The sequence below is a fragment of the Podarcis gaigeae genome, assembly GCF_964106915.1.
Source record: "Podarcis gaigeae genome assembly, chromosome: 7".
Taxonomy (NCBI): domain Eukaryota; kingdom Metazoa; phylum Chordata; class Lepidosauria; order Squamata; family Lacertidae; genus Podarcis; species Podarcis gaigeae.
In genome coordinates, this window is record NC_139683.1 from 1,007,928 (window position 1) to 1,032,654 (window position 24,727).

At 52.5% G+C, this 24,727-nt stretch overlaps 1 protein-coding gene across 1 annotated transcript in view; it reads right to left on the reverse strand.

Annotated features, from left to right (window-relative positions):
• Positions 1-247: 247 nt before the first annotated feature.
• SLC52A2 (solute carrier family 52 member 2) overlaps positions 248-24,727 on the reverse strand; it is a 28,437-nt gene continuing 3,957 nt past the window's right edge. The window contains exons 4-13 of the mRNA XM_083749555.1: positions 21,992-22,087; positions 20,288-20,426; positions 18,057-18,918; positions 16,867-16,990; positions 16,316-16,522; positions 15,021-15,046; positions 10,882-11,175; positions 4,830-5,849; positions 3,410-3,533; positions 248-1,663 (exon numbers count right to left, since the gene is read on the reverse strand). Of these exons, the coding sequence (XP_083605681.1) occupies positions 1,451-1,663; positions 3,410-3,533; positions 4,830-5,849; positions 10,882-11,175; positions 15,021-15,046; positions 16,316-16,522; positions 16,867-16,990; positions 18,057-18,918; positions 20,288-20,417 (3,000 nt within the window). The 5' untranslated portion in view covers positions 20,418-20,426; positions 21,992-22,087 and the 3' untranslated portion in view covers positions 248-1,450. The remainder of the gene's footprint in view (positions 1,664-3,409; positions 3,534-4,829; positions 5,850-10,881; positions 11,176-15,020; positions 15,047-16,315; positions 16,523-16,866; positions 16,991-18,056; positions 18,919-20,287; positions 20,427-21,991; positions 22,088-24,727) is intronic.

Here is a 24,727-nt window from a genome sequence, read left to right on the forward strand (position 1 = left end):
GTGGCACCAAGTCATGGGTCTGAGGTTATGAGATTCAGCCGAATCCTATTTTGCTTCCTCCTAACATATAGGATTATTATTATTATTACTATTAGAAATAATAGAGAAATGGTTACGGATGTGACCTTAATGCCACGGGGTGTGAATGCTGAACAGCGGGGAGAAGAAACAGAACCATCAGTTAAGATGGGTAAGAAAAACAACTTGCCTTTGGTATGAAAACGAAGGCAGGCAAGACTGGGACACCTTGTCTAAACTGTCAGCCTTCTGCTCTTTATTTCAAAAGAAAACGTGATGTTGATTTGTTTCAAAGCGGTATCTGCAATGCCTTGGAAATTAAAAGGGGAGGGGGAATAATAGCTTTGGGATTCTGAGCAGTTGGAGAAGTTGCTGCTTTGCCAACAGAGGCACTGAGAAGCCCATGTCCACACATCCAGATGTTGCTGGACCAGCACTCCCACCCCCTGACCATTGGCCATGCCTGCTGAGGCTGATGGGAGTCCAACAATATAAGGGGGGCAACACAGGTGCCCCACCCCTGCCAGAAACCTTTGCTTAGTGTGCATAAATTAATCTCACTACTTTTGCTCTCCCTGGTTCATGCAACAAACCACCTCCTCTGGCTTAGCGTGACCCGCATGTTTCTTTCCAAACAAACCAGAATCCATAGCGTTGCAGACTGTGGTTTGCTGTTGCAAAACAAAGGACAGTTCCTGATCCAAGCGTAAGGCCATCGCAGGGACCGTGGTTTGTTTCCTCCTAGTGTGAGTGAGGAGGAAAGATACAGCCCAGAAAGGTGCATTGATGCTAAACCATCAGGTGGGGCTGCCCATGACATGCAAACAGGGTGATGAGTTATCTGAACCCACGTTGGACCCGAAGGGTTTGGGGGTCAGCTTTTGCAGATGGGTGCTTAGTCGTTTTCAGTCCAAGTGGTATGTTAGAACAGCAGAGCCTCCAACAAATTGGGAAAATAAAACACAGTGAAAATGTAATTCACAGATTTGCACAAGCGATAGAGACGACCTGTAGTTCAGGAATGCTTGGTCCCCATGTCCTGTCTGGTGTCAGGGCAAGGAAAGTAGCCTCTCTGGCCTAGAATGAGGCAGCAGCAGCAGCAGCTGGTCCAGCTGCCCAGGGGAGACCTTCATTTCTCTGCTCTTGCGCATGAGTTGGCTCAGCCGGGACAGCTCTTGCTGCCATTTGCCATGAACTGCAAACGATGCACCATCTGTGCCCGTGACACTTGCGCAAGCACATTTCCACACAGCAATTGCAACCATTAGGGGGGTGGGTGCAGTTGTAGCATCTCCCCAGGTACCAAGCACTGTGTCCACCCGATCTGATGCAGCTGTGCAGGGTTCTAGGCACTGGGTTCCAAGTTCCCTCTGGGTTGTCGAGATTGCGCGACCATCCTTAGTTCACAAAGTCGTGGGCCTCTGAGACCCCTCTAGACAGGGCAGCTGGTGTTGCAAGGGTCTCCGGAGTGGAAGAGGTTGTAGACGTTGACCAAGGGGAACATGAGGAGGGCCCCCACCATGGAGCCCAGCTGCACCATCGCCCCGCACCAGACCAGGGCGCTGTGCCCCTCATCCCGCAAGACCACCCCGATCATCAGCTTGACGTAGGAGAGAAGGCCGACGAAGAGCACCCAGCACAGGATCTGAAAAGGAAGTCAAGCATCAGCAGGGGGTGGCCAAGGGCCTCTGGGTGCCCCATCGATGAGCAGTGGGTGAAGGCACAGGGTCTCCAGGCCACCAAATGCAGGTTCATTGAAGCACCCTGACATTGGGACACCTTCAGGTGTTAGTTCATGTGTATGACTGATCCGTAGGGGCTCTGACAGTCCACACTGGGGAGAAGAGGGCGCTGGCTCCGTTCAGAGTCCATGATATCAAGCGCTGCCTTTTCTTACATGAAACTGCCCGCCTCCAAAGCAGCTGCCAGGGGTCTTTCCCTGGGTGCCCCTCACCCAATGAGGTCATGTGCCTGGTAGTGCCTGGAGGGAGGGCCTTTTTGGTTGTGACACCCTGGACTCTCAGGCGAGGACCTCTTCACCCTCCTGGCCTCTTCAACCCTCACCTGGATCACCACTGATCCTGCTGCTTCCTTTCTTAACAAGGGCTCCCTGACGGAGACCCCAGAGATCCACAGCTGTCAGTTCATGCAGGCAATACTGAGTTAAATGGGAGCCCATTAGATATGTCTGCCAACCTAAGCCTTCTGCCGGTTCAGCTGGCTAAAATATTTTCCTTAATACAGTGGTACCTTGGTACTCAAACATCTTGGAATCCAAGCACTGCAAACCCGGAAGGAAGTGTTCCGGTTTATGAACTTTTTTCAGAAGCTGAACATGCTCCATTTTGAGCATTACACTTCCGTTTTGAGTATTACGCTGAGGTCTGTTTGTTTTAGCTCATTATTTTGTGTTTTTGTGGCTCTGTTTTTTTTGTTCTTGTGACTGTGTGGAACCCAGTTCAGCTACTGATTGATTGTGTGACTGCAGTACATTGTTTATTGCTTTCATTTTATGGATCAATGGTCTCGTTAGATAGTAAAATTCATGTTCAATTGCTGTTTTAGGGGTTGTTTTTAACAGCCTGGAACGAATTAATCCATTTTGCATTACTTTCTATGAGAAAGTGCGCCTTGGGTTTGGAACGCTTTGGTTTTGGAATGGACTTCTGGAACAGATTAAGTTTGAGAACCAAGATACCACTGTATGTTGGTTTTATAATTCTTATTGCTGTCCTGAAAGTAATAAAAAAGAAGGATAAAAAGGTAAAGCGACCCCTGACCATTAGGTCTAGTCGTGGCCGACTCTGGGGTTGCGGCGCTCATCTCGCTTTATTGGCTGAGGGAGCCGGCGTACATCTTCCAGGTCATGTGGCCAGCAGGACTAAGCCACTTCTGGCGAACCAGAGCAGCGCACGGAAACGCCGTTTACCTTCCTGCCAGAGCGGTACCTATTTATCTACTTGCACTTTGACGTGCTTTCGAACTGCCAGGTGGGCAGGAGCAGGGACCGAGCAACAGGAGCTCATTCCGTCGCAGGGATTTGAACCGCCGGCCTTCTGATCGGCAAGTCCTAGGCTCTGTGGTTTAGACCACAGCGCCACCCACGTCTCATCTGTTTAGATGTCCCATTATAAGCGAGAGGTGTGGGTTTCTCTCCCCCTGCCCACTTTCCTGGCCCTTGCTGTACTTGCTTGCTTGCTGATGCTGGACTGGTGGGCAGGGCTGACATCCGTGCGTGTGTGTGTGTGTGTGTGTGTATTCCATGGTCTGGCAGCTTGGCATCCGATTTGGGAGACGGTGGTGGAAGGCGTTGCCTCCAGAGTTCCTGAGGAAGCTGAAGTGGGAGGAAGGGTGCAAGGGCCTTATCCTGCCCCCCCCCACTCATACTTACAATGAGGACGACTCCATGGGATCCATGCAGCAGGAGAGGGCAAGGGCTGAGCACCGCCATGGCCATGATGTAGCAAGCAAACAGGGATCCCGCAAGGGACAAGACTCCCATGAGCATCAAGGATCTGGGGGGGGGGAGGGAGAAGAAGTCGGGGAGGGGGAGAGAAATGGCTCAGGATCCCAGCTCAGGCATTCCCTCCAACCCCCCTCTGATCAAAACAGAAGTGCTCTTTTTTGGTCTCATGTTCTTGCATGAGTCAGCCGGCTCCCACAAGAACATGGGACCAAAAAACAGGACATCCTGAGGTCCATTTGGGACCTGAGATGGCTTCTGTATTTCCAGGGTTTCCTGCTCAAATCGGGATGATTGAGGGATTTGGTGCTGGAGCCCACCTGGGCACGCTGCCTTAATGCCAGCCACCCTTGATGGGCCAGCTCCGTTATTGGTTACATTTCTTGTTGAAAAACATCTTCCGTCCCCACAGACCCCAAGGGGGCATGCAAAGGGCATGAAGAGAAGATGGAAGGGCGAGAGAGGTGACCTGAGAGCCACCTTCAAAGCCACTAAAGGGCTTCCACTCCAAAGATGGGGCCAGCTTGTTTTCTGCTGCTCCAGAGGAGAGGACCCAAACTGACACAGTCAAATCACAAGGGAGGAGATTCTGACTAAATGTCAGGAAGAACTTTCTGACCATAAGAAACCCAGTACGTTTCCGAGCGCAATTCAAAGTGTTGGTGCTGACCTTGAAAGCCCTAAACGGCCTCGGTCCAGTATACCTGAAGGAGCATCTCCACCCCCATCATTCTGCCCGGACGCTGAGGTCCAGCGCCGAGGGCCTTCTGGCGGTTCCCTCATTGCGAGAAGCAAAGCTACAGGGAACCAGGCAGAGGTCCTTCTCGGTGGTGGTGTCTGCCCTGTGGAACGCCCTCCCACCAGATGTCAAAGAGAAAAATAACTACCAGACTTTTAGAGAACATCTGAAGGCAGCCCTGTTTAGGGAAGCTTTTAATGTTTGAGGCATTACTGTATTTTAATATTGTGTTGGAAGCCGCCCAGAATGGCTGGGGAAACCCAGCCAGATGGGCAGGGTATAAATAATACATTATTATTATTATTATTATTATTATTATTATTATTATTATACAGTGGAATGGACTCCCTCAGAAGGTTGTTGGAGAAGTTGGGTGGCTTCTGGATAAGGGATTCTTTGGCTGCAATTCCTGCACTGAAGGGGGGGGGTTGGACTACAGGTAGATGACTCCTGGGGTCCCTTTCAATTCTAGGAAATCCTGGAGGTCTGCCCCACGCCCCTCCATTGACAGCGCAAGCCCTGACTCAGCCAGACCGCCTGCACATATTGTGAACTGTCCCCAGCCAAGGGCCGTGTGCCTCCTGCCCCCCTTCCCAGCAGCCCACTCACCTGCTGGGCAGGTACATTCCCAGGAGGCAGGCCAGGGGGTTGGCCAAGGCAGCCAGCGTGGCAGAGAGGTGGTACGTGGTGTTTCCATAGGGCAGGCAGGAGTAGGACTGCACCGCAGGGAGGACGCCGTTGGTCAGGGCATTCACCCAGCCCAGCAGCCCAAAGATGTAGGCTACCTGGGGCCAGGAGTAGGTTCCGGATCCGAAGAGGCTGCCCGCGGGGTCGCTGAGCCTGGGCCGCTCCTCCACTGTGGCCCGCCCGCCGCCCGCCACCTCCATCTGGACTCGCACCCGGTACTTTTCCTTGGCCTGCTCCCGCCTGGCGGCTGGCAGGTGGTTGAGGAGGAGGAAAGAAGCCAGGCAAGAGGCCGTCATGGCACAGAGGAAGAGGAAGAAGGCGGTGGCGGAGAAGCGGGCTGGCTGGTACTCTGCCCGCAGGCCCGTGCTGTTGCCCTGCTGGCTCCCGTTGACGCAGCGGAGCGTGCCCACCCCCTGGCCCAGCGCCACCAGCCCTGGCAGGAGGCCGCTCAGCCCCTCGCCCACGAAGTATGTGCTGAGGTAGGGCGCCCGCAGCCTCTGCATGTAGGGCAGGAAGGTGACGGAGGAGGTGCAGTCCACCAGGGCCAGGAGGAAGAAGAGGCTGAGCAGGGCCACGCTCCGGGGGGAGCCGCCCACCACGCTGGTCTCCCCCCAGAAGAATGCCAGCAGTAGGCAGGCCAGGCAGCCGAGAGAGAGGATGGCGTAGATGACACCCACTTCGCTGAGCTGCCCTGGGAGGAATCGGTGCGCCAGGGTGACGGCCAGGGGCCCCACGTTGGCCAGCTGGGTGATGACGGTCAGGCAGGACGGCAGGAACCAGCCCTCCGGGGCGCTGGGCACGATGAGGGGCAGCTCCACCCACATGCCGTTGATGGCCACCCAAGAGCCGGTGCCCAGCAGGCAGACCAGGGCGTGCACCACCAAGCTCATTGCTGTGGCGGGAGGGTCAGGGGGTGGGTGGGTTGGCGGTTGCTGGCCGCTTCTGGAAGAGTAAAAGGAGGCAGCAGATTAAGAAGAGCATAAGGACAGATGGTACTTAACGCCAGTGAAATTAGCAAAAATGTATCATCCTCATGATAATAAATGCTGGAAATGTGAGGGGAAAGAAGGACCCTTTTACCACATGTGGTGGACGTGCCCCAAGGTAAAAGACTTCTGGGAAAGGATTTATAAAGAACTGAAGAAAGTGTTGAAAAACACATTTATTAAGAAGCCTTTTTACTTGGTATAGTGGGGGGGTGAAATCCCCAAAAAGGATGTTACTTTTTTCTGTATGCCACAATCAGCTGTGACAATATTATTAGCGAAGAATTGGAAGAAACAAGATTTACAAACTATCCAGGAATGGCAGATGAAGATGATGGACTATATGGAACTTGCCGAACTGACCGGGAGACTCCAAGACCAGAGAGAAGAGACAGTGGAAGAAGATTGGAAGAAGTTTAAGGAATATTTTAAAAAATATGTTAATATATAAATCTTAGAATAGCTTTGGAAGTGGATATTGGCTGTAGGGTTAGAAGCAGAAGATAGGGTATTTTAAAATAGTATTATTTGTAAGTGATAAAATGTGAAGATTTTTATGGTAAAAGTAAGCATGATTTTAAAAAAAAATTGTTAAAAATTATGATATATGTAAATTGCTAAAGATGAGGTAAAATGAAAATCAGATGAAAATCAGATAGGGGGGACTTGGGGAAGCCCACCTAACAATATTTAGAAAAAATAAGGATAAGACAATAATTTGTTTGTATTGGGTTTTTTTTTCTGTTTGTGTTGTTTATTTGTGTTATAAAATGAAAATTTTTTTGGGTGGGGAGCATAAGGAGAGGCTCATGGATCAGGCCAGGGGCCCACCTGGTTCTCACGGGGGCCAACAGATGCCCCAGAGGGAAACAGGACCCAGCACAAGAGCCCTTCCCCTCCTGTATTTTCCAGCAAGCACTGCTACTTTCGACTGTGAAGGCAGGGCAGAGCCATCCTGACTAGGAGCCATCAATAGCCCTCTCTTCCTCCTCCATGAATTTGTCTCATCCTCTTTTAAAGCCATTCAAACTGGTGGCCATCACTCCCTCCTGTGGCAGGGAGTTCCACAGGTTAACTGCACAGTTAATGTGGTTAATGCCCTGAGATTCCCTGGGGCCTGAGTGAATGCCTGGCCTTTTCTGGTAGGCAAGCCACCAGGTGTCTCCCTTTGCCAGTCCGCCACAGTTTTTGAGAGGTGGGTTTGGGCTGCAGGCTTAACAGTTGCAGGTGTTGGGGGTGGGGGCTGCTTCCGGGAGCCATTCAGGCAAAGGGTTTCAAATATTTGTGGTCCTTCCAGACTAGTCTGGGTTGGGATTCAAGTCCATCTCAGCTGAATCTGGTTGCATGGTTAAAGTTCCTTTGGCAGTTTTACGCAACAAAGGAAGAAGAAAATGCCCCCTTGCTTGTGCCAAGGCCAGCTCAACTCCCTGCTAATAAATCAGACCAGGCGCTCAACAGACCACCAGCCACATCCGGATAAATGGGTCTGGAAGTGGTCTTGGGGAGCATCAGAGAAGCCCAGCTGCAACAGCTGGATCAGGCCAAAGGGGGCACATCTGGCCCAGCAGAGAATGAGATGCCCCCCATGTCACTGTGGGTCGGGGCCCACTAGCGTGTGGAGGCCAAACTCAACAGGAGCACGACCACCATGCAGATTAGGATTAAGAAGCAGCTCCCCAATGAATGTTTGGGTTAAAAGTGGGTCTGAACAGGGTGACGATCCCTGCTCTAAGGGGAGCCCCCAGGCAGGAGCTGCGGGCAACAGCAGGCCTCTCCTGGGTCCACCCCCCAAGACGATTCTCCCCTGAGTTTTCCCTCCCTCCAACATCACACAGCTGACTCGTGTTGGCCTTGTGACCACTGACGGTCCCGATCCTTGTTGCTGCTGTTTGCACCTCTTCTGTTGCTCTGACTCGTCTGCCTGCTTTTTTCTCAGGCTCTCCTTCTGGGTGACACAAAGCAGGGGTGTCGGAAGAGCCTGTGCTGCAGGTGAATCTCCCTGTGATATTATGCCAAGAAGCAAGCAGAGAGTGTCTGTGGGTCAGGCTTGCTCCGGCTGCTACCCAGGTAGAATCCATCCGTCTGTCTCCTCCAGCAGAAAGAAGCCTTTCAGGGTCTGGGGAGCAAATTCCCCAAGGTGATGCTGGGGGGGGGGGCAGGAAGAGGCGAATCTGCCAACTTCAGTTTCTCTTGGTTTCTTGCTTTTCCACCCTTGAGTTCCTTTCTCCACATTTCCACATCAGTTTTCAATTTCTTTAAAAGGTCCTCATCATAGCTGTCAACTTTCAGATTTGAAAATAAGGGATCAGCAGCCTCCCCTGTCCCGGGGACAGTCTATGGGATAGCTAACAATCCGGGAAAGCAGCGGGAAACGGCGCTGGAATAAGGGAATTTCCCACAAAAAGGGGAAGATTGACAGCTATGGTCCTCATGAAAATTCACCAGCTTTCTAGTAGAAATTTCTCCTAATGGGCATATTAGTATGCAACATTGCCCGAATTACACAATTTCCCCTAAAATTATGCTGCTTTCATTAGCATGTACGTCATTATTGACACTTCTCCCCGATATATGCATTTTTGCACATATTATGTGGCTAGTGAACTGCACTGCAAAATTCAGAGAAATGCAGATTTCGAAAGCTAGATGTGTTTTGATTCCCTGATTGTTTGAAAAGTGTGAATTAGGGAGATGCATGTTTAAATGTGCACTGAAGCGAGTTTCGGAGACTGGTTATGTCCAGGGACAATATCCATACCTCCCATCTCTCCTGCTCTTGGGCAGGACTCTCCCTGTTCTGGGTCGGCCACAGGCAAAAGGGCAAAGGGGCACCGTGCTTGTGGAGCCTGGCAGAAAATTAGGCTTTAACCTCCTCTCCATCGAGCTCTCAGGCAGCGTCTCTTCCTCCTCCTCTTGCAGACACAGTCTTTGGACTTGGCCAAGAAGGGGCAAAGTCCTGCCACTTTTTCCACATCAGGGCCTCATTTTAAACTGTCCTTCCCCCTCCCAAAGAGCAGAATTGTTGCACTCTGCAAAAGGGGGCCTGCTGCAATCTGGGGCAGAGACGGAAGCTATGGGGGAACCTTGAGGGAGGAGGAAACATAGGTAGGATTTGGGGGTGGGATGAAAATCAGATAGGGGGGACTTGGGGAAGCTCACCTAACAATGATTAAAAAAAATAAGGATAAGACAAGAATTTGCTTGCATTGTTTGTTTTTCTGTTTGTGTTGTTTAGTTGTATTATAAAATGAATAATTTTTTGGGGGGGAAGGATTTGGGGGTGGACAAAGAGGCAGGCAGCAAGGACAGAAGTAGTTCTGACCCCCCCCAAAAAAAACACACCACCTGTTGATGCCCCAGGAGCTGCCTCCTAGTTTCTTGGATATGAAGATCTGCCACTGCTGCTCTCACCTTTTCTAATTCTTCTTTCTTACCTTGTTGTTTAGTCGTGTCCGACTCTTTGTGACCCTGTGGACCACGCCAGGTACTCCTGTTTTCCACTGTCTTACCTCACTTTCTTTAAAAGGTAGAAGATGCCATTTGCTGCCCCCCTACACACCCCAGTCCCAGTCCAGGACATTACTGTCTGCATAGAGTAGACCCATTAGCAGCCTTTGGGCTGTTTCCCTAATGAAAGGCAAGCCCCATTGACTTCAGGGATGGATGGGGAGTTCAATTGCATCGCTGAAGCGTTTTGTTTTGAATTTTCAATTTCAGTTTTTCTCAACAGCTTCCTCACAACTGTGACGGAAAAATGAACAGAGAAATGAGATTCCTGCATCGCAGGGGGTGGGGCTAGATGGCCTTTGGGGTCCCTTCCAACTCTAAGATTCTATGAAAACAGATGTAGACACAAAAAAACCACACACACACAGCAAAGTGCTGGTGGGGAATGGCACAGATTATTTCCCCCTGGCAGTGAGTGACAGCTGAGGGCCCCAACCCCATTTGGTGGGAGCCCATGATTTCTCCAGGCAGGGAAATTGCCGTCAGGTTAATACCCAGCACCCCTCCGCCTGGGAGTTAAGGTATGGCTGAAGAGCAACAGGGACGCGGGTGGCGCTGTGGGTTAAACCACAGAGCCAAGGACTTGCCGATCAGAAGGTCGGCGATTCAAATCCCCGCAACGGGGTGAGCTCCCGTTGCTCGGTCCCTGCTCCTGCCCACCTAGCAGTTCGAAAGCACGTCAAAGTGCAAGTAGATAAATAGGTACCACTCTGGCAGGAAGGTAAACGGCGTTTCCGTGCGCTGCTCTGGTTCGCCAGAAGCGGCTTAGTCCTGCTGGCCACATGACCCGGAAGCTGTATACCGGCTCCCTTGGCCAGTAAAGCGAGATGAGTGCCGCAACCCCAGAGTCGGTCACGACTGGACCTAATGGTCAGGGGTCCCTTTACCTTAAAGAGCAATCCTGACTCATGCCGCTAATAAACCCAACCACCTTGTGTCTCTGTCCCCCCAACCAGGTAGATTAAAATGGGGATGCCTTTGTGGACTTGGAACTCCTTTGCTCTGAAACCAGAGCTTCACCCTGAATTCCATGGAACCATTGAGGGGGGGTTGGGCTAGATGACCCCGGGGGGGGGTGTCCCTTCCAACTCTGCAATTCTGTGGTTCAGGGAAGGCGCCATCCTGGCTCCATCTGTTTGTTGCGCTTGCCTTCTGAAGCCGTGAGTCTAAGTAAACTATCCATAACCTTTTCCCCAGCTCCTGACTCAAGAATGCTGAATCAATCATTACAGGGAATGGCTAAAGAAGGGAACATTGCAAAACTGCATTTTGTAGAAATTTAACTTCTGGGGGGCTGGAGGAGGAAAAGGTGGAGAGGCTCTCCGGCAGGTGAGGAGGGCTAAAACAACCCTCCCCAAACAGAAGGGGCACCGAGGCTGCCAGATTGCCCCCGCATTTACCCCAAGTCTCTCCCTCCCCTCGCTGCTACCACCTGCAGTGTCCATCCAGACCCCCCAGCACCCCCCAGGCTGACCTCCTACCTGCTCAAGGGAGGCTCCTCCTCCTCCTTCTCCTCCTGGCCCCTGGGGCTCCCTGCTCCACTGAGCCGAGCAGAGCTGAGTAGAAGGAGCACATGATGGGCTTCCTCCTTCCACCACAGATCTGGCACATCTGTCAGCTTGTAGATGTCACACCCTGCCTTCCGGGGGGGGGGCGTGGCGGGCAGGGAAAGGTTGCAGCCTTGGGGGCTCCTTGGCTTGGAGAAGAGGCAGGAGGTTAGAAAGTGATGCATGGCCCGGAGGCAGTGGACAGGGGAAAGTTCCCTTCCCTCTCTCCTAACATCCCAGGAAGATGAATGCGGGAATATTCAGGGCAGCACATGATTCGACTATGGAACTCCCTGCCACAGGCTTCAAAAGGGGCTTAGACAAATTCATGGAGGGTGAGACTGTACGTGGCTACTGGCCACACTGGGTAGTAGTCCGTTGGAGGCAGAGATGGTTCAGAATCCCGCTTGTTGGAAACCACAGGAGGGGAGCGTTGCTCTTGTGCTCGAATCCTGAGCTTGCAGGTTTCCTACAGGCAACTGCTCATTCAGCCATTGTGAGAACAGGGTGCTGGACTAGATGGGCCATTGGCCTGATCCAGCAGGGCTCTGATGATGGTCTTAGGCATGCCTTCTTCTTTCCTTTGTAGCCGAGTAAGATGGTCTTCCATAAACACGGTCTTAACAGGGAGTCCGTAAGTGACTGTGGAGGCCAATTCTGGATCCACACGTCTTTCCACAGTGGGGACATGGGTTTCTGGGCAGGAGATGATCATGGTGTGGATTTGCAGCAGAAGACACAACAGCACAAGGGCAGTGGCCACGCTCCCATAGCTGTCAACCTTCCCTTTTTTTTGCGGGAAATTCCCTTATTCCAGCGCCATTTCCCGCTGCTATCCCGGATTGTTAGATATCCCGTGGACTGTCCCCGGTACAGGGGAGGCTGCTGATCCCTCATTTTCAAATCTGAAAGTTGACAGCTATGCGCTCCAGCCCTGCCTGCCTTAGCAGTAAACACATCCCTGGTGGGTCACCCTCGGCCCAGAGGCACCCCACAGAGCTTGCAAGAGGACGTCTGCTTTCAAGAGCCCTGAGTTGCCCTCTGGTCCCGAGTTTGTCCGTGACGCAGCTCCCCACCCCTCTTCCTGCGGCCTCAGACAGAGGGGCGTCTGTTTGGCACAAAGGCTTTCCAGAGCTCCACAGCCTCAGGAAAATCAGGGTGGAGTGAAAAGGATGGAGTCTCTGGCAGAACAGAGAGCATCACTGGGTCCTGCTAACCGGTTCGGTGCTGCACGTTCCTTTTAAAAAAAAAATAAGCTGGTATTAAAACTTTTCCTAGTACATTAGAATCACCACCACCGCCACCATCATCTAAAGACAGTAGAAAGTATGCAAAGTCCTCTTTCACAGGTAGATCTTGTGCCACACAGTGAAAGGTGATCCCTTCTGGCTCTCACCTGGGAGCTTCCCTTTCTTTTCCCACCCTGGGAGATCTTCCTTTCCCTCTGTTGCAGGAATTTATGTATAGGTTGGGGGGGGGGGTTGCCCCTCCAGCAGATATCATGCACATGCAGCCCACTACCAGAATCAGCACAATCACCTTTGTGACTTTTGTGATTTGTCCCCACAAAACACTTTATCACAGTTTCTTCCTATATATTCAAAGGGCCTCTGCTGCACGATACCAAATGTAAGAATTCACTGATAAATGTATCTCTGTACTGGCTCACTGGGAAAACTTCATATAGACACGTGAGTTCAGCTGCTCAGCAGCCCCTCTGCCTGAGTAATAATCCCTGGCATTCTGATACCTGAGTGCCAGACAGGTAGGCATTCCAGAAATAATAAACCCAGATGAAGACAAAAGGGTGGGATGAACTTGGCTGGGTAACAGGGAAATGTAAAGATCTCTTTTGTTACACTTGATGGGTGTTTGGTGGAGGGCAAAGAGAACCATGGGGCAGGGTCCAGGATGCTCAGATTACGGCCACCAGGCCTCCCCTTTCCTGATGTAACCGTGATGTAGTTTGGGGGAGGGGTAACATGGGGATTAGCAGCTAATAAAAGTTTGGGGGCTCTTTCGTTTGGGGCTTCCATTTTGTTTCACCTTGTGACAGGTGGGAGTCCTGTCGCGACAGTGTCCAATGAAGACCAAGCCTACTGGCTGCTGTTTTGCTCTGGTCTTCCTGGCTGGTTTCCTTATTTTTTGTCCAAGGAAGCCCTCAGATTTCTCCGTTAACACCTTCATTAGGTGCTGAACATTCCCCTGGCAGGAAGAAGTTGGGGAAATGCTGCCCCGGAGTGTTTGCCCTGTGCTCTTAAAGTTTAGGGACTGCAAATCTGTGTCAGATGATCAAGGCCATTGGCCTCAAGGGATGGTACTGCTAACTGTGGTGGTTTGCAGCCAGAGTCCGCAACAGAGGAAGGACAAAAGGGCTTTTCTGGCAGACTGGGGAAGTTCAGCTGGTCTCAATTGCAGCGGCCAAATCACCGGCTGGGATGCTTTCAGAACTCCCATTAACACCCCCCCTCCAAAACAGCTCCACTGGCTACCAGTTTGTTTCTGGGCCCAGTTCAAGGGGCTTAAAGCCCTAAATGATTCGGGCCTCAAATACCTAAAGAGCTGCCTCCTTCAGACACTTTTGGGTATTAGAAATCAGAAGAAGGGGCTGTCTTGACAGTTCCAGCTCCCACAGAAGTCCGGGGTGGTGGCTGCCTAAGAGGGCCTTCTCTGTGGCAGCCCCCAAGTTGTGTAAGTCCCTCCCCAGAGAAATGCGTTAATATACAGCTTTTGGCAAATGCTGAAGATCCACCTCTCTACCCTGAGATGTGTATTCTCCATTTTATGTGGGACATGATGAATTAAAGACAACCCAGTAGGTAAAGTCTGACTCTGATTCATTTTATTCATTTAAAATGTATTATTCATTTAGGCAATTTATACTTTCTTTGCAAAAGTTTTTACCCCATCAGCATTAAGGAAAAAATATATTCCAGTAGTGTGCAGCGTACGAAAAACAGTAAAATTACATCTGTAAAAGAAATGTGTCACATACAAAATAGACATATAAGATTCAGGTTTCCAAAATCTCTAAGTGCTTTAGAACATCCTAAAAATATCGCAAATAAAATACAAAAAAAAAAGAGAGTAAAATATATATCTTGTCTTTGGTCCCCAGCCCCGCTCAAGCCGGCTAACAATGAACGAAACAATCAATTACAACAAGATAGCCATTTGGATGGTCCTTGAAAGAACAATCGAGGTTCCGTGCTGCCCAGGGCTTGGCAACTGAAGGTTTAACGGATGCCTAAGAGAGACTGGCGGCTGCGTGTGCCTGGGGCCCGTCTGCAGTGGCTTCCATCCAGCCAGAGGGGGAACCCCAAGAAGGACCCCAGAAAAGGAACTGGCAGGGAGTGAGGGGGGGGGCCTTCCTGCATTTAAGGGCGTCCGGTTGAAATAAATAAATAAATAAACCAGCACATTCAGTTGTGGTCAGAAGCTGGGGCTGATCTTCCAAGGACTGGCAAACCGTGCCATCAGGTTGAGAAGTCCTGTTTAACGAACTGGCTGCTGGTGCTTTCTGAGCCTGGTGAACTTCCCAAACTGCTATGCTGGGCAGCCTCACGGAGGAGCCGCCACAGCCGCTGTCAGGCTGGCTAGGGCTTAAAAAGGTAAAGGTAAAGGGACCCCTGACCATTAGGTCCAGTCGTGGCCGACTCTGGGGTTGCGGCGCTAGCCGACCAATACAGTTCAAGGCAGCAATCCTAAGCCCTCTTTCCTGGGAGTAAGCCCCACCAAATGCAATGGGACTTACTTCCAAGAAGAGCATAGAGCATTGGTCTTGAAAGGTTTGCGCCGGCTGCTCATTCACTACAGAGCCCAATTCAAGGTGCTGACCCTGGTTTATACTGCTCTAAACAGCTCTGCACCCAGCTGTCGCAAGGAGTCCAGCCATATTCTTGGCCCTCTCATGAGATGATAGCTACCAAGGAGGCCCTTTTACCCTTCCCACCGCTTCCAGCTCTTCCCAAAGCTGGGAAAGCGCTAACTAGGCTTTGCGAAGGAGGCGGCAGGACGCTCAGACCCTGCTGGAGCCCTCACGCCGCCTCCCCAGAGCCCAGCACCTCACTTACCTGGCTTTGGGGAGGCGGCACAAAGGCTGCAGGCGGGGGACAAAAAATGCCTCAAGGGCCTGCCCTGTTGGTCTTCCCTGTTCTAGCCCCTCTAGTGTAACAGGGAAGTATGAAAAAAGACCAGCTCCTCTAGCTGAGACTTATATAAAACACGCCTGAGGGGAGGCTCCATAATTCTGAGGGTCGGCCACTTTCGGCAAATTCTAGTTCCCTACCCTGGGACCTTACAGCTTCCCCCCAAGAGTCCCAGACCTTTCTTAGCTGTCCCTCTTGCTTCATCACAGTTATGCCCCTTTTCTTCCAAGGAGCTCCAGGTAGTGTGGATTCTTCTCCCCATTTTATCCTCACAACAACCCTGGAAGGTAGGCTAGGCTGAGAGGCAGGGACTGACTCCAAGGCTGCTCAGTAAGAGCTTCAGGGCTGAGTGGGGACAAACTCCCAGGTCCAACACTTTTGCCACTACAAACACCCCCCCCCAACCCCCGGTTTAGTGTAAAACCTCAACAGCAATTGTGCAGATTTTGCACAGAATGCAAGGTATGTAAAACACGTCCGGGTTACCTAATTTATTTCTATTAGGGGGTGGGTGGGCATTTCGTTTTAAAAAGCCAATGGAACTCTAGTCAGTCCATCTTAAAAAAAAGAAGTATTCCTGACTCCCCCCACTTGCTCCCTGAAGCCAGTCGCGAGTCACAGGGGGGTACCCCTCCCTCTCCCCACTTTCACAATGCAGCTCACCTCCCCCCATGGCAGGCAGTTGTCCCCTCTGAAGACACCATTTCCGAGAGGTTAAAGGGGCCTGGATGACCACAAGGGAGGAGGCAAGTGGGGTCTGCAGAGTCAGTGTGTGTGGGGAGGGGCGTGAAGTGCTTTGGTCCCGGGGGGGGGGGGGGAGAGATTGGTTCTTAAGGGATGGTGGTTAAGGCCTCTGTGTCTGCTGCAGCACCCCTCCCTCCTAAGCACGTGGCCACACAGCCCCTCCAAACAGGAAGCTGCTGCCTGTTGCCCCTAACTAACCCATTAGCTCTAACTAACCCATGGAGAGCAGAGGAGAGAGAGGCTGCGACCAAGCAAGGTGGGCTGGGGGTCTGTGCGCTTCGCCCCTCAGTTTCTCTCCTCTGCCCGGGGGGCAAGAGCATGAGATGGTTCAACTGGCAGCGCTGGAGGGGAGCCAAGAAGAGCAGCCAGGTCCTCCCCCCCCCAAGTGCTGACAGCCCTGGAGAGGGGCGGCAGAGGGTGGCTCCTCAGGAGCATGGCCTCCTGCTGCTCCTCCTCGCCGGCACCGGCCGTCAGGGCCTGCAGTTGTCCACACAGTCCTGCCCACTCGAGAAGAGCTTGTAGATGCTGGCGAGGGGGAACATGACGAGCGCCCCCAGCAGAGAGCCCGCCTGGATGATGGCGCCACACCAGACCAGGGCCGCGTGGCCGGCCTCGTGCAGCAAGCTGCCAATCACCACCTTCAGGTAGGAGAAGAGGCCCATGAAGAGGATCCAGGAGATCACCTGCCGAGAGAAGAAACCATCAGCTGAAACAGCAACACCCGGACAGCTGGGGAGGCGAAGGCGGAGGAAGCAGGGGGACTAAAAGGCTGTTGTGACTTGGGGATCAGAGCTCACCCTCGTTTTGGTGAACGGGGGGAGACTCGCCCTGGGGGCAATGCTGCTGCCACTGCAGCCTGACCTGGAAAAGGGCCTGCGGAAGAACGTGCAGGACAGGATCTGCTCCTGGCCAGAGGAAGGGCTCAGCAACCACAGCAGCAGCAACAGCAGCAGCTCCTCCTCCTCGGGGGAAGGACCAGCATCTTCGCTGCCTCCCCCTGTGCCCAGAGATCAACAGCCATACTCACCACCAGAGCAACTCCTGCAGGGCTGCCCACCAGGGGAGGGCAGGGGCTGAGGGCTGCCAGCACCATCAGATAGGCTCCAAACACACACCCCACGGCAGAGATGATGCCCAGGCCCAGGGACGACCTGGTAAGAGGCAGAGAAGCAGAGAAGCTCTTGAGATCTGGAGCTGATGCAGAGAAGACGGCTTGAACTCAAGCACCAAGTTACGTCGTCCCCCCCCCCCCGTCTCCAGGCGTTTGTGAACATGTGAAAGGGACACACGCTCCCACCCCTGATTTTCCCCTGCAGTCAGGAGAAATCTTGCCAGAGCCTTTCCCCACTGAAACATTGGCCACATGCTGCCTCCTTGTGGTCCAGTGGGGAAGCATCGCCCTACAGAAACCTTCAGTGTTCGCAAGTTGCTCCAAGAATTTCAACCTAGAGCAATTCCCCCATTCTAGGGCCAAACTGCAGCCTTGGGCAGGTGGGCATTTGAAGCAGGACTGCAAGGCAGCCCCCCCCCCATCACAGCCCCAAGCCATTCCTCATCCCAGAGGTGGTACAGCTCAAAGTGGGGAAATCTTGTGGGTCTTTTTCTCAATGCAGAACTCTAGTCACGGTATAGCATGACCAGATAATACAGATAAGCAACTTCTAGCAGCTCTCATACCAGGAAGTGGTGTGAGTGGGTGTGGGGAGAGGTGGACAGGGGAGAGGGGGAGAGAGAGAGAGAGAGAGAGAGAGAGAGAGAGAGAGAGAGGATCATTTGAACCAGAAAACTGTGTTGGGACTGTTGATACAATTGGTCCACGTCTTGATCAGCGCCCCACAACATCTGGGTTCTGCTCAGGGTTATCACACCAGCTGCCCCAAAGGGCCTAAGCAGGACTCCTCCTCTAAGGAATGTCCGTACGTGCAGAAGCTGGGATAAAGCCAAGGCTGCCTTCAGCAGCACTGGCAAGAGGGAGAGGGATTTGCTCAGAAGAGGAGATGAAGGGGACATGCTGTTTGGTTCAGAAGAGCATGGGCTTGTGGATCTCTCTTGTATCTTCTAAGACCAGAAAAACTGCATTACAGTAAATTAGTTCACAATGTACCAGCACCTCTTAAAATGTAGCTAGGGTGTTTGTGCTTGTGCCATGAGACAAGGGATGAGAAACAGCGGCCCCCGCCCCAAGGGGAGCCCCCAGCCCATCCTTTGCCCACCCACCTGCACAGCAGGAACATAGCGGTGAAGCAGGCCACGGGGTTGGCAATGTTGCTGAGCACCACGGAGAGGTGATAGGCCATGTTCCCGTACGGCAAGCAGGAGTAGCTCTGCACGGAAGGCAGGACCCCATTGGTCAGGGCGTTGGAGACCCCCAGCAGCACCAGCAGGTAAATGTTTCTTGCCGTCCAGAAGGCGGAAGCTGGTTGCTTGGTGGGCTCTCCGGCCGCAGCATCCTCTGTGGTGTGCTTGGAGGCGGGCACGCTCTCGGACTGCAGCGGGAAGGACTCCTCCGTCTTCACGCTGTCCTGGGAAGAGCTCTTCTCCTCCGCAGGGCCGCTGCGGCTGTGCCAGAGCACCAGGGCCGCAAAGGCCAGCGCGGAGACGACCAGCAGGGCCAGGAGCATCCAGAAGTAGGTGGTGGCCGAGAAGTTCTCCTCCAGAAAGTGCGGCTGGGTGCCGTTGGTGCCATTGCGGCACTCCAGCTGCCCCACGCCCTGGCCCAGGGCCAGCACGCAAGGGAGGAGGGCGCTGAGGCCCTGGCCAATGAAGAAGGTGCGGATGTACAGCTGGGGAAACTGGTACATGAAGGGCAGGAAGGAGACGTTGGAGGTGCAGCACACCAGGGCCAGCAGGAAGGCCAGCACCAGGAAGGCCAGGCTGTGGGGCTCACCGGCTACCACCACGATGCGGTCCCAGAAGAAGGCCAGGAAGAAGGCCGCCACCACGGCCAGGAGCTGGATGCCGTGTATCAGCCAGCGCTCCTTCAGCCGCCCGGGGGCGAAGTGGTGAGCCAGAGTCACGCTCACGGGGCCCACGTTGCCCAGTGCAATCAGGACAGTCAGGTAGGCAGGCAAGTTCCAGCCTGGGAAGAAGAAGAAGAAGAAGCAGCTCCATTAGGGGCTTTCTGAGCGGCTCAGAAACAAGGTGACTTTGGCTATTGCATCATCCTCTCTCTGCAGCTGAACTCTTGCTCTCCAGTCATTCATCAACTGACACACTTCTTGCCTCCCCCCCCCCCAGCTAGAACTCTGCAGGAGCCCAATCACGGCCATTCAAGGAGGCAGCACAAGGCCAGGACATTTGTAGCGACACATGGAGAAACGTTCTCCTTTTCTGCTGGAATTACAGAACGTCCCCTGACCCGGCCATGAAGGGTCGAGCAAAGTAAGGGAGCAAGAAAGGCCTCCTTTGTCTGCCAGGCCCTGTGTCCCCCATGAGGGAGCAAGCGTGATGCCTCCACACAGACGCCAGGCAGGGCAGCTTCTGCCCAGAACAAGGAGTTCTCACAAAGAAGGGCTTATCACAGGGAGCCTCCCTGCCTTATTCTGTTTTCTAAAGGAAAGCAGCATAATCCCCTCCCTTCCCCAGGCAAGGCGGCAAAGAACAGTCTCCTTTCATTGCAATCGCTGGGTTCAGCGTGTGCAGCTATGAAGGACGGAGGGGCCGCCGTGGAGACGTCTCAAGTCCCTCGGCCTCAGCACTCGCTCCCCAAGGACCAGGAAACCAAGCGTCTCCCTGGAGCTCTTCAAGAGCCTGCTGGATGCGGTCAGTGACCCACCTAGGCCAGCATCCTGTTCTCACAGAGGCCAGTCAGGTGCCCTAAAGGGAAACCAGGACCCCTGACAGCTTCCTTGGATGCCCACGAGTTGCAGCGTTACGTGAAAAAGGGAGAAAACCCTTTCTCTATCCTCTTTCTCCATGCGTGCATAGATTGATAAGCTGCTATCGTGTTGTCTCTTACACACACACTGTTTGCATGTCTTTAAGAGGAGAAACCCATCCCGAGTCTTAGGACTTGCATGGAGGCAGCCTTGGAGAGGGGCCAGCCCCCCACTCTGGACTTTATAGAAACAGAAGTGAGATGGCGCCTGCAAGTGAGGTGCAAAGCGAGAAGCTGGCTACTTTCCTACAGGGGGAGGGGAGGCACCTAGAACGTCCAGGTCCAGCCAGAGTGGGTGGGGCCTTGCCATATGCTTCCAGAGCCCAGCAGGGGCTGCAGCCCGTGGAGTCTCCCCAGCCAGGACACCAAAGCCCCTGCCAAGGCCAGGAGAGAGGTGGCATTGTCCGGGCACACCCCTCCAGGCCCTCCTTCTCTGTCCTGCCCCTCAAGAGCTTGGCTGATCCGCCTCGCCCCTTCCTGCCTCCCCACAGGAGTCACCTCCTTCCTGCTGAGCCAAGGCTCCTTCCCTCCCGCCAGAGGGGCCAGCCAGCCCCCCGCCCCTGCGCCTCACCTTCTGGCAGCAGTTTCACCACGACGGGGAGCTCCACCCACAGGGAGTTCACGGAGACCCAGGAGCCCATCCCAAAGAGGGCCACGAGGACGTGGGAGGCGATGGCCCGGCTGCTCAGCGAGGCCGACATCCTCTTTGCCTGGGGAGAGAGAGGGAGGGAGGACAGAGGAGCCAGTGGGCTCTTCACCTTCAGTGGGCTGCAAAGGAAGCCAAGCTGCCCACATGCACCCCCTGCATGCCATCCCGGCCTCGCTGGTCCCTCCCCTCTTTCTGCTCTCTCCTCACTGGCCAACACTAGAGCAGCCCCCCCAAGAGGAATATATTGGAGCAGAACCACCCCAGGAGGGCAGGTTCTGGTAACCTCTTGGCCAGATGACTGCTACACACCCTGGAAGATGACCCGGAAGCTGCAGGCAGTGCAAGATGTGGCAGCCAAGATGCTGACAGGTGTCCCTGATCTTTAAGGATCTACAGCGACTGGCTGTTTGCTACCAGGGCCAATTTAAGGTGTTGATGCTGGAGTTTAAAGGCCTGTATGGCAGGCTGGGACGGAGTGCCTTTCCTCTTATCTGCCGGCCTTCATGCCTTCAGGTCTGCAGCAGTGACCAACCAATATAGTTTCGCAGTTAAGAGCCCAGAGAAGGGCCTCCATGGTCATGGAACCCCAGGGGAAGCGTTTCCGCCTTGTTGTTTTTGGAGTCAGCAAATGACGTACCTTCCCTTCCTGGCATTTGGGGGAAGGCTGAGCTGAAGAACTGCTCTCTTCTAATGCAAGACTGATGTATTATTATTACTGGCATACAACCCCATACCCGCAGGTCTCAGGGCGGTTCACAAGATCTATTACGTGTGCGTCATATTTTAAGCTTTAGTTTTTTTGTTTTCAAAAAGAAAGTAATTCAGCTGTGTACTGCCCTACAAGACCTGAGGTTGAAGGGCAGGTTAGAAGAAGAGGAGTTTGGATTTGATATCCCGCTTTATCGCTACCCAAAGGAGTCTCAAAGCGGCTCACATTCTCCTTTCCCTTCCTCCCCCACAACAAACACTCTGTGAGGTGAGTGGGGCTGAGAGACTTCAGAGAAGTGTGACTGGCCCAAGGTCACCCAGCAGCTGCAGGTGGAGGAGTGGGGAAACGAACCTGGTTCCCCAGATTACGAGACTACCGCTCTTAACCACTACACCACGCTGGCTCTGGTTATAAATGGATTGACTAAATCTGGCAGCCTCAGTCAGGCTGGCTGGGGCTGGAGGGAGCTGCGGTCCAAAACATTTGGAGGGCATCAGGCTGGGGAAGGAAGATTTAGGCAGCGTTTCTCAAACTTGGGTCTCCAGCTGTTGTTGGACTACAACTCCCATCATGCCTCACTAGCAGGACGTGGTTGGCCATGATGGGAGTTGTAGTCCAACAACAGCTGGAGACCCAAGTTTGAGAAGCACTGATTTAGGGTGCAAGCTGCTTGGGGCAGCGCCTCCCTCCCTCCCTCCAAGCACACAGCTTTACGCTGCAGTAAAGCAGCATGGGGCAGGGATGGCAATGGCTGAATCCCTCCTGCCTGCTTGCACACAGGATACTCAGAGGCCTGCAAAATGCCTGGCAGGGCACTCTATGCCCTGCGTCAGGAAGCACATGCGAGCCTGCTCTGTGGGGACAACTGACTTTTGGAACCAAGAGGAATGGAAAGTCAAGAGCAACGCAGCTTTTACCTTGAGTGAAGACAGCCAGTCTGGAAATCTGAAGCAAGGCTGTATCTTGCAGCATAAGCAATGCCAGGAGACTTTATGGGACAACACTAGCCATCCCTAGAGGGAGGGGGGGGGGAAATGAACATCTATTTAACCAGAGGCCCAATGCGCAGATGATGATGAGAGGAAGCCTTTTTAAGCAGAGCCAGACCCTTGGCCTATCTAGTCTGAGAACATCCAGTTTGGCAGTGGCCCTACCAGGGCTGAGAACGGGCAGAGAGACTTTGCCATCACCTTCTCGCCTCTCCAACCCATTTCAAAACTGGGGGCTGAATGTGGTGTTTGCTGCATGCAGGAAGGATGCCCAAGTTTCTGCACACAAGATAAATCAAACAAAAAAATGCAATTTAGACAAGAATTCTCGCTTGCCTGCGGCTGCACTCTGAATCCAACATGAAGAGGTGATGGCATATTCTACTTTTCAAGAGCAGTTGCTTGAAAGAGCAGAAGGCCACAACCAGTGATACTATAAAAACAGGAAGCCAAGATCTCCCTCCTTATCTGAGATTTTCCAACAAGCAAAACACAAAATCAATACAAAACGAAGTAATCAGTATAAGACAATATAACACATTCTCCACAGAAACCAAGCAGCTTCCAGTTAGTACTTCTGCCTTTCCAAATATGTTGCTGCATGTACATCACTTACCTTATTATTATTATTATTATTATTATTATTATTAAGCAAAAGATGATGTGCTGGGAATCAGCTTCTGTGTAGAAAGAATCACAGACCGGCAGTTAGCGGCTCTCTCTTTCGTGTCCTTCCGTGGTCGGCGTGGGGGAAGATGGAGGTGGCCACCTGGGCATGAGGCTGCATGGACAGAGTAAGGAGGAGGGGTCCGAGTCAGAGGACTGCTCTGGAAGGAGGAAAGCCACTCTGTGGCTGCCTGGGAAAGGAGCAGCCGAGCCCTTTGTGCCCACGAGAAAGGGCTCCTGTCCTTTGCTGCCTGGTTGGTCTGACCAGTTGGGTCACCCACGGCAATGAGCTGCTCCAAGCCCTCCAGTGAGTCAAAAGAGGCAGGCGGAACACAGGAAGCTGCAGTCTGTCTGGCTCGGTTATCTCGCCTACGCTGACTGGAAGCAATGGCTCTTCAGGATTTCAGACTTGGCTCACTTGGTCCTCCCTAGAGATACCACTGGGACTTGAACCTGGGACCTTCTGCATGCAAGGCAGAGATGCTCTGGAGCTGAGCTATGGCCCTTTCCCATCCAGATGGTCCCTCATGTGTTGTTTGGTGAACCACCATGGTTTGTGGTTTTGATGTGTCCTCTTCCTCCAGTGAACTGCAATCCTGTGTGCCTCTCCCTCTCCCTGCCTTTCAGACACACACTCACACAAGTTTCCCCCTTGGATAATATTTAAAAGATAAGAACTGAGACAGTGGCTTCACTTTTACCATAAGGTTGTAGTGATCAAACACCCTGCATTTAATAACAGGAGTGAAAAATTCATAGCTGATAAGTTCCAAAAGCCTCAGCTCATTTTAAGCTAAGGCTCTGCACGAAAATGCAGCACAAAACAGGGTTCTTTCCTGCCCATTGACACCCTGATTTGCCACCCCAATAAAACCTTACCTTTGAGGAGGGTGTGTAATCAGCAATGAAGAGACAAGAGAGGCGTTTCTTGACTTTCCTTATCTAGAAGTGATGCTCCTAAGCATCGTTTTCTGACAAGGAGCATGAAATTGTGAATTCTCTGCCAAGGAGCATGACACTGCAGATTTCTCTGCAAGTCTATTCCATGCAACTGACTTGCAGCTAATGATCTGTTATGATCTGTTTTGTATTTACTTACATAAGTGGAAATCATTAAAGGTACCTTACTTGGAAATGTAACAGGCAGAGCAGTGGTTGTAGTGAACTTTACTTCTGAAATATGGCACTTAATGGTGTAACAAACTAAAGGGTAGCTGCAATTCCCCTTAATTACATGCACAGGCATCACTAGAGGATATGCTAACATGCAATGACATGATGCACAATTAAGTTCAAACCCTCTAGGTTAGCCTTGTAAATAAGCTCACAAACTTTACTAGCCTGATTTTTTATTCACTAGACTGCTTGTGGCTGGCGGAGGAGGAACACAGGTAGTAATAATAATTATTATTTCTACCCCGCTAGGTTTCCCCAGGCACTCTGGGCGGCTTTCAACAGAACATTAAAAACACAACAAAACTTCAAACATTAAAAACTTCCCTGAAGACAGCTGCAATTTGATTAGGGGTTTTCTCCTCTAACAACCTGCCTGGTTTCTAGGCAGAGGAAGGCAGGGGGTTCCTTTCCTCCTCCATTTACTTGTCTGGATCCAATTCCTGGCTTCCGGGCTTCTGCTTAAAGGCAAGGCGGCTGTAGGATTTGCCTAACCTCTGAGTGCAGGGGTTGGGAACCTGATCTGGTTGATAGGCGAGGGTCAGATTCAATGACCTGTAATTAGGAATTCAAGCACGGTGATTATCACGGGGCTTGCAAAGAGCCCCGCTTGATGCTTTGAAAAGCCTCTGACCCAGTGGGCTTGAAGGCACCACTATCAGCTGATGGGCTTCCAGCCTGCTTTATGCAGGGACTGGCGCTGCAATCACAGGGAACTTGATGAAAATTGTGGGAAGGGTGGGCATGCTTTGGGGGAAACAGTCTCGGGGGACAAACTGGGACCCACGTGAGACCATACTTGGCCCGGGGGCTGGAGGTTCCCCA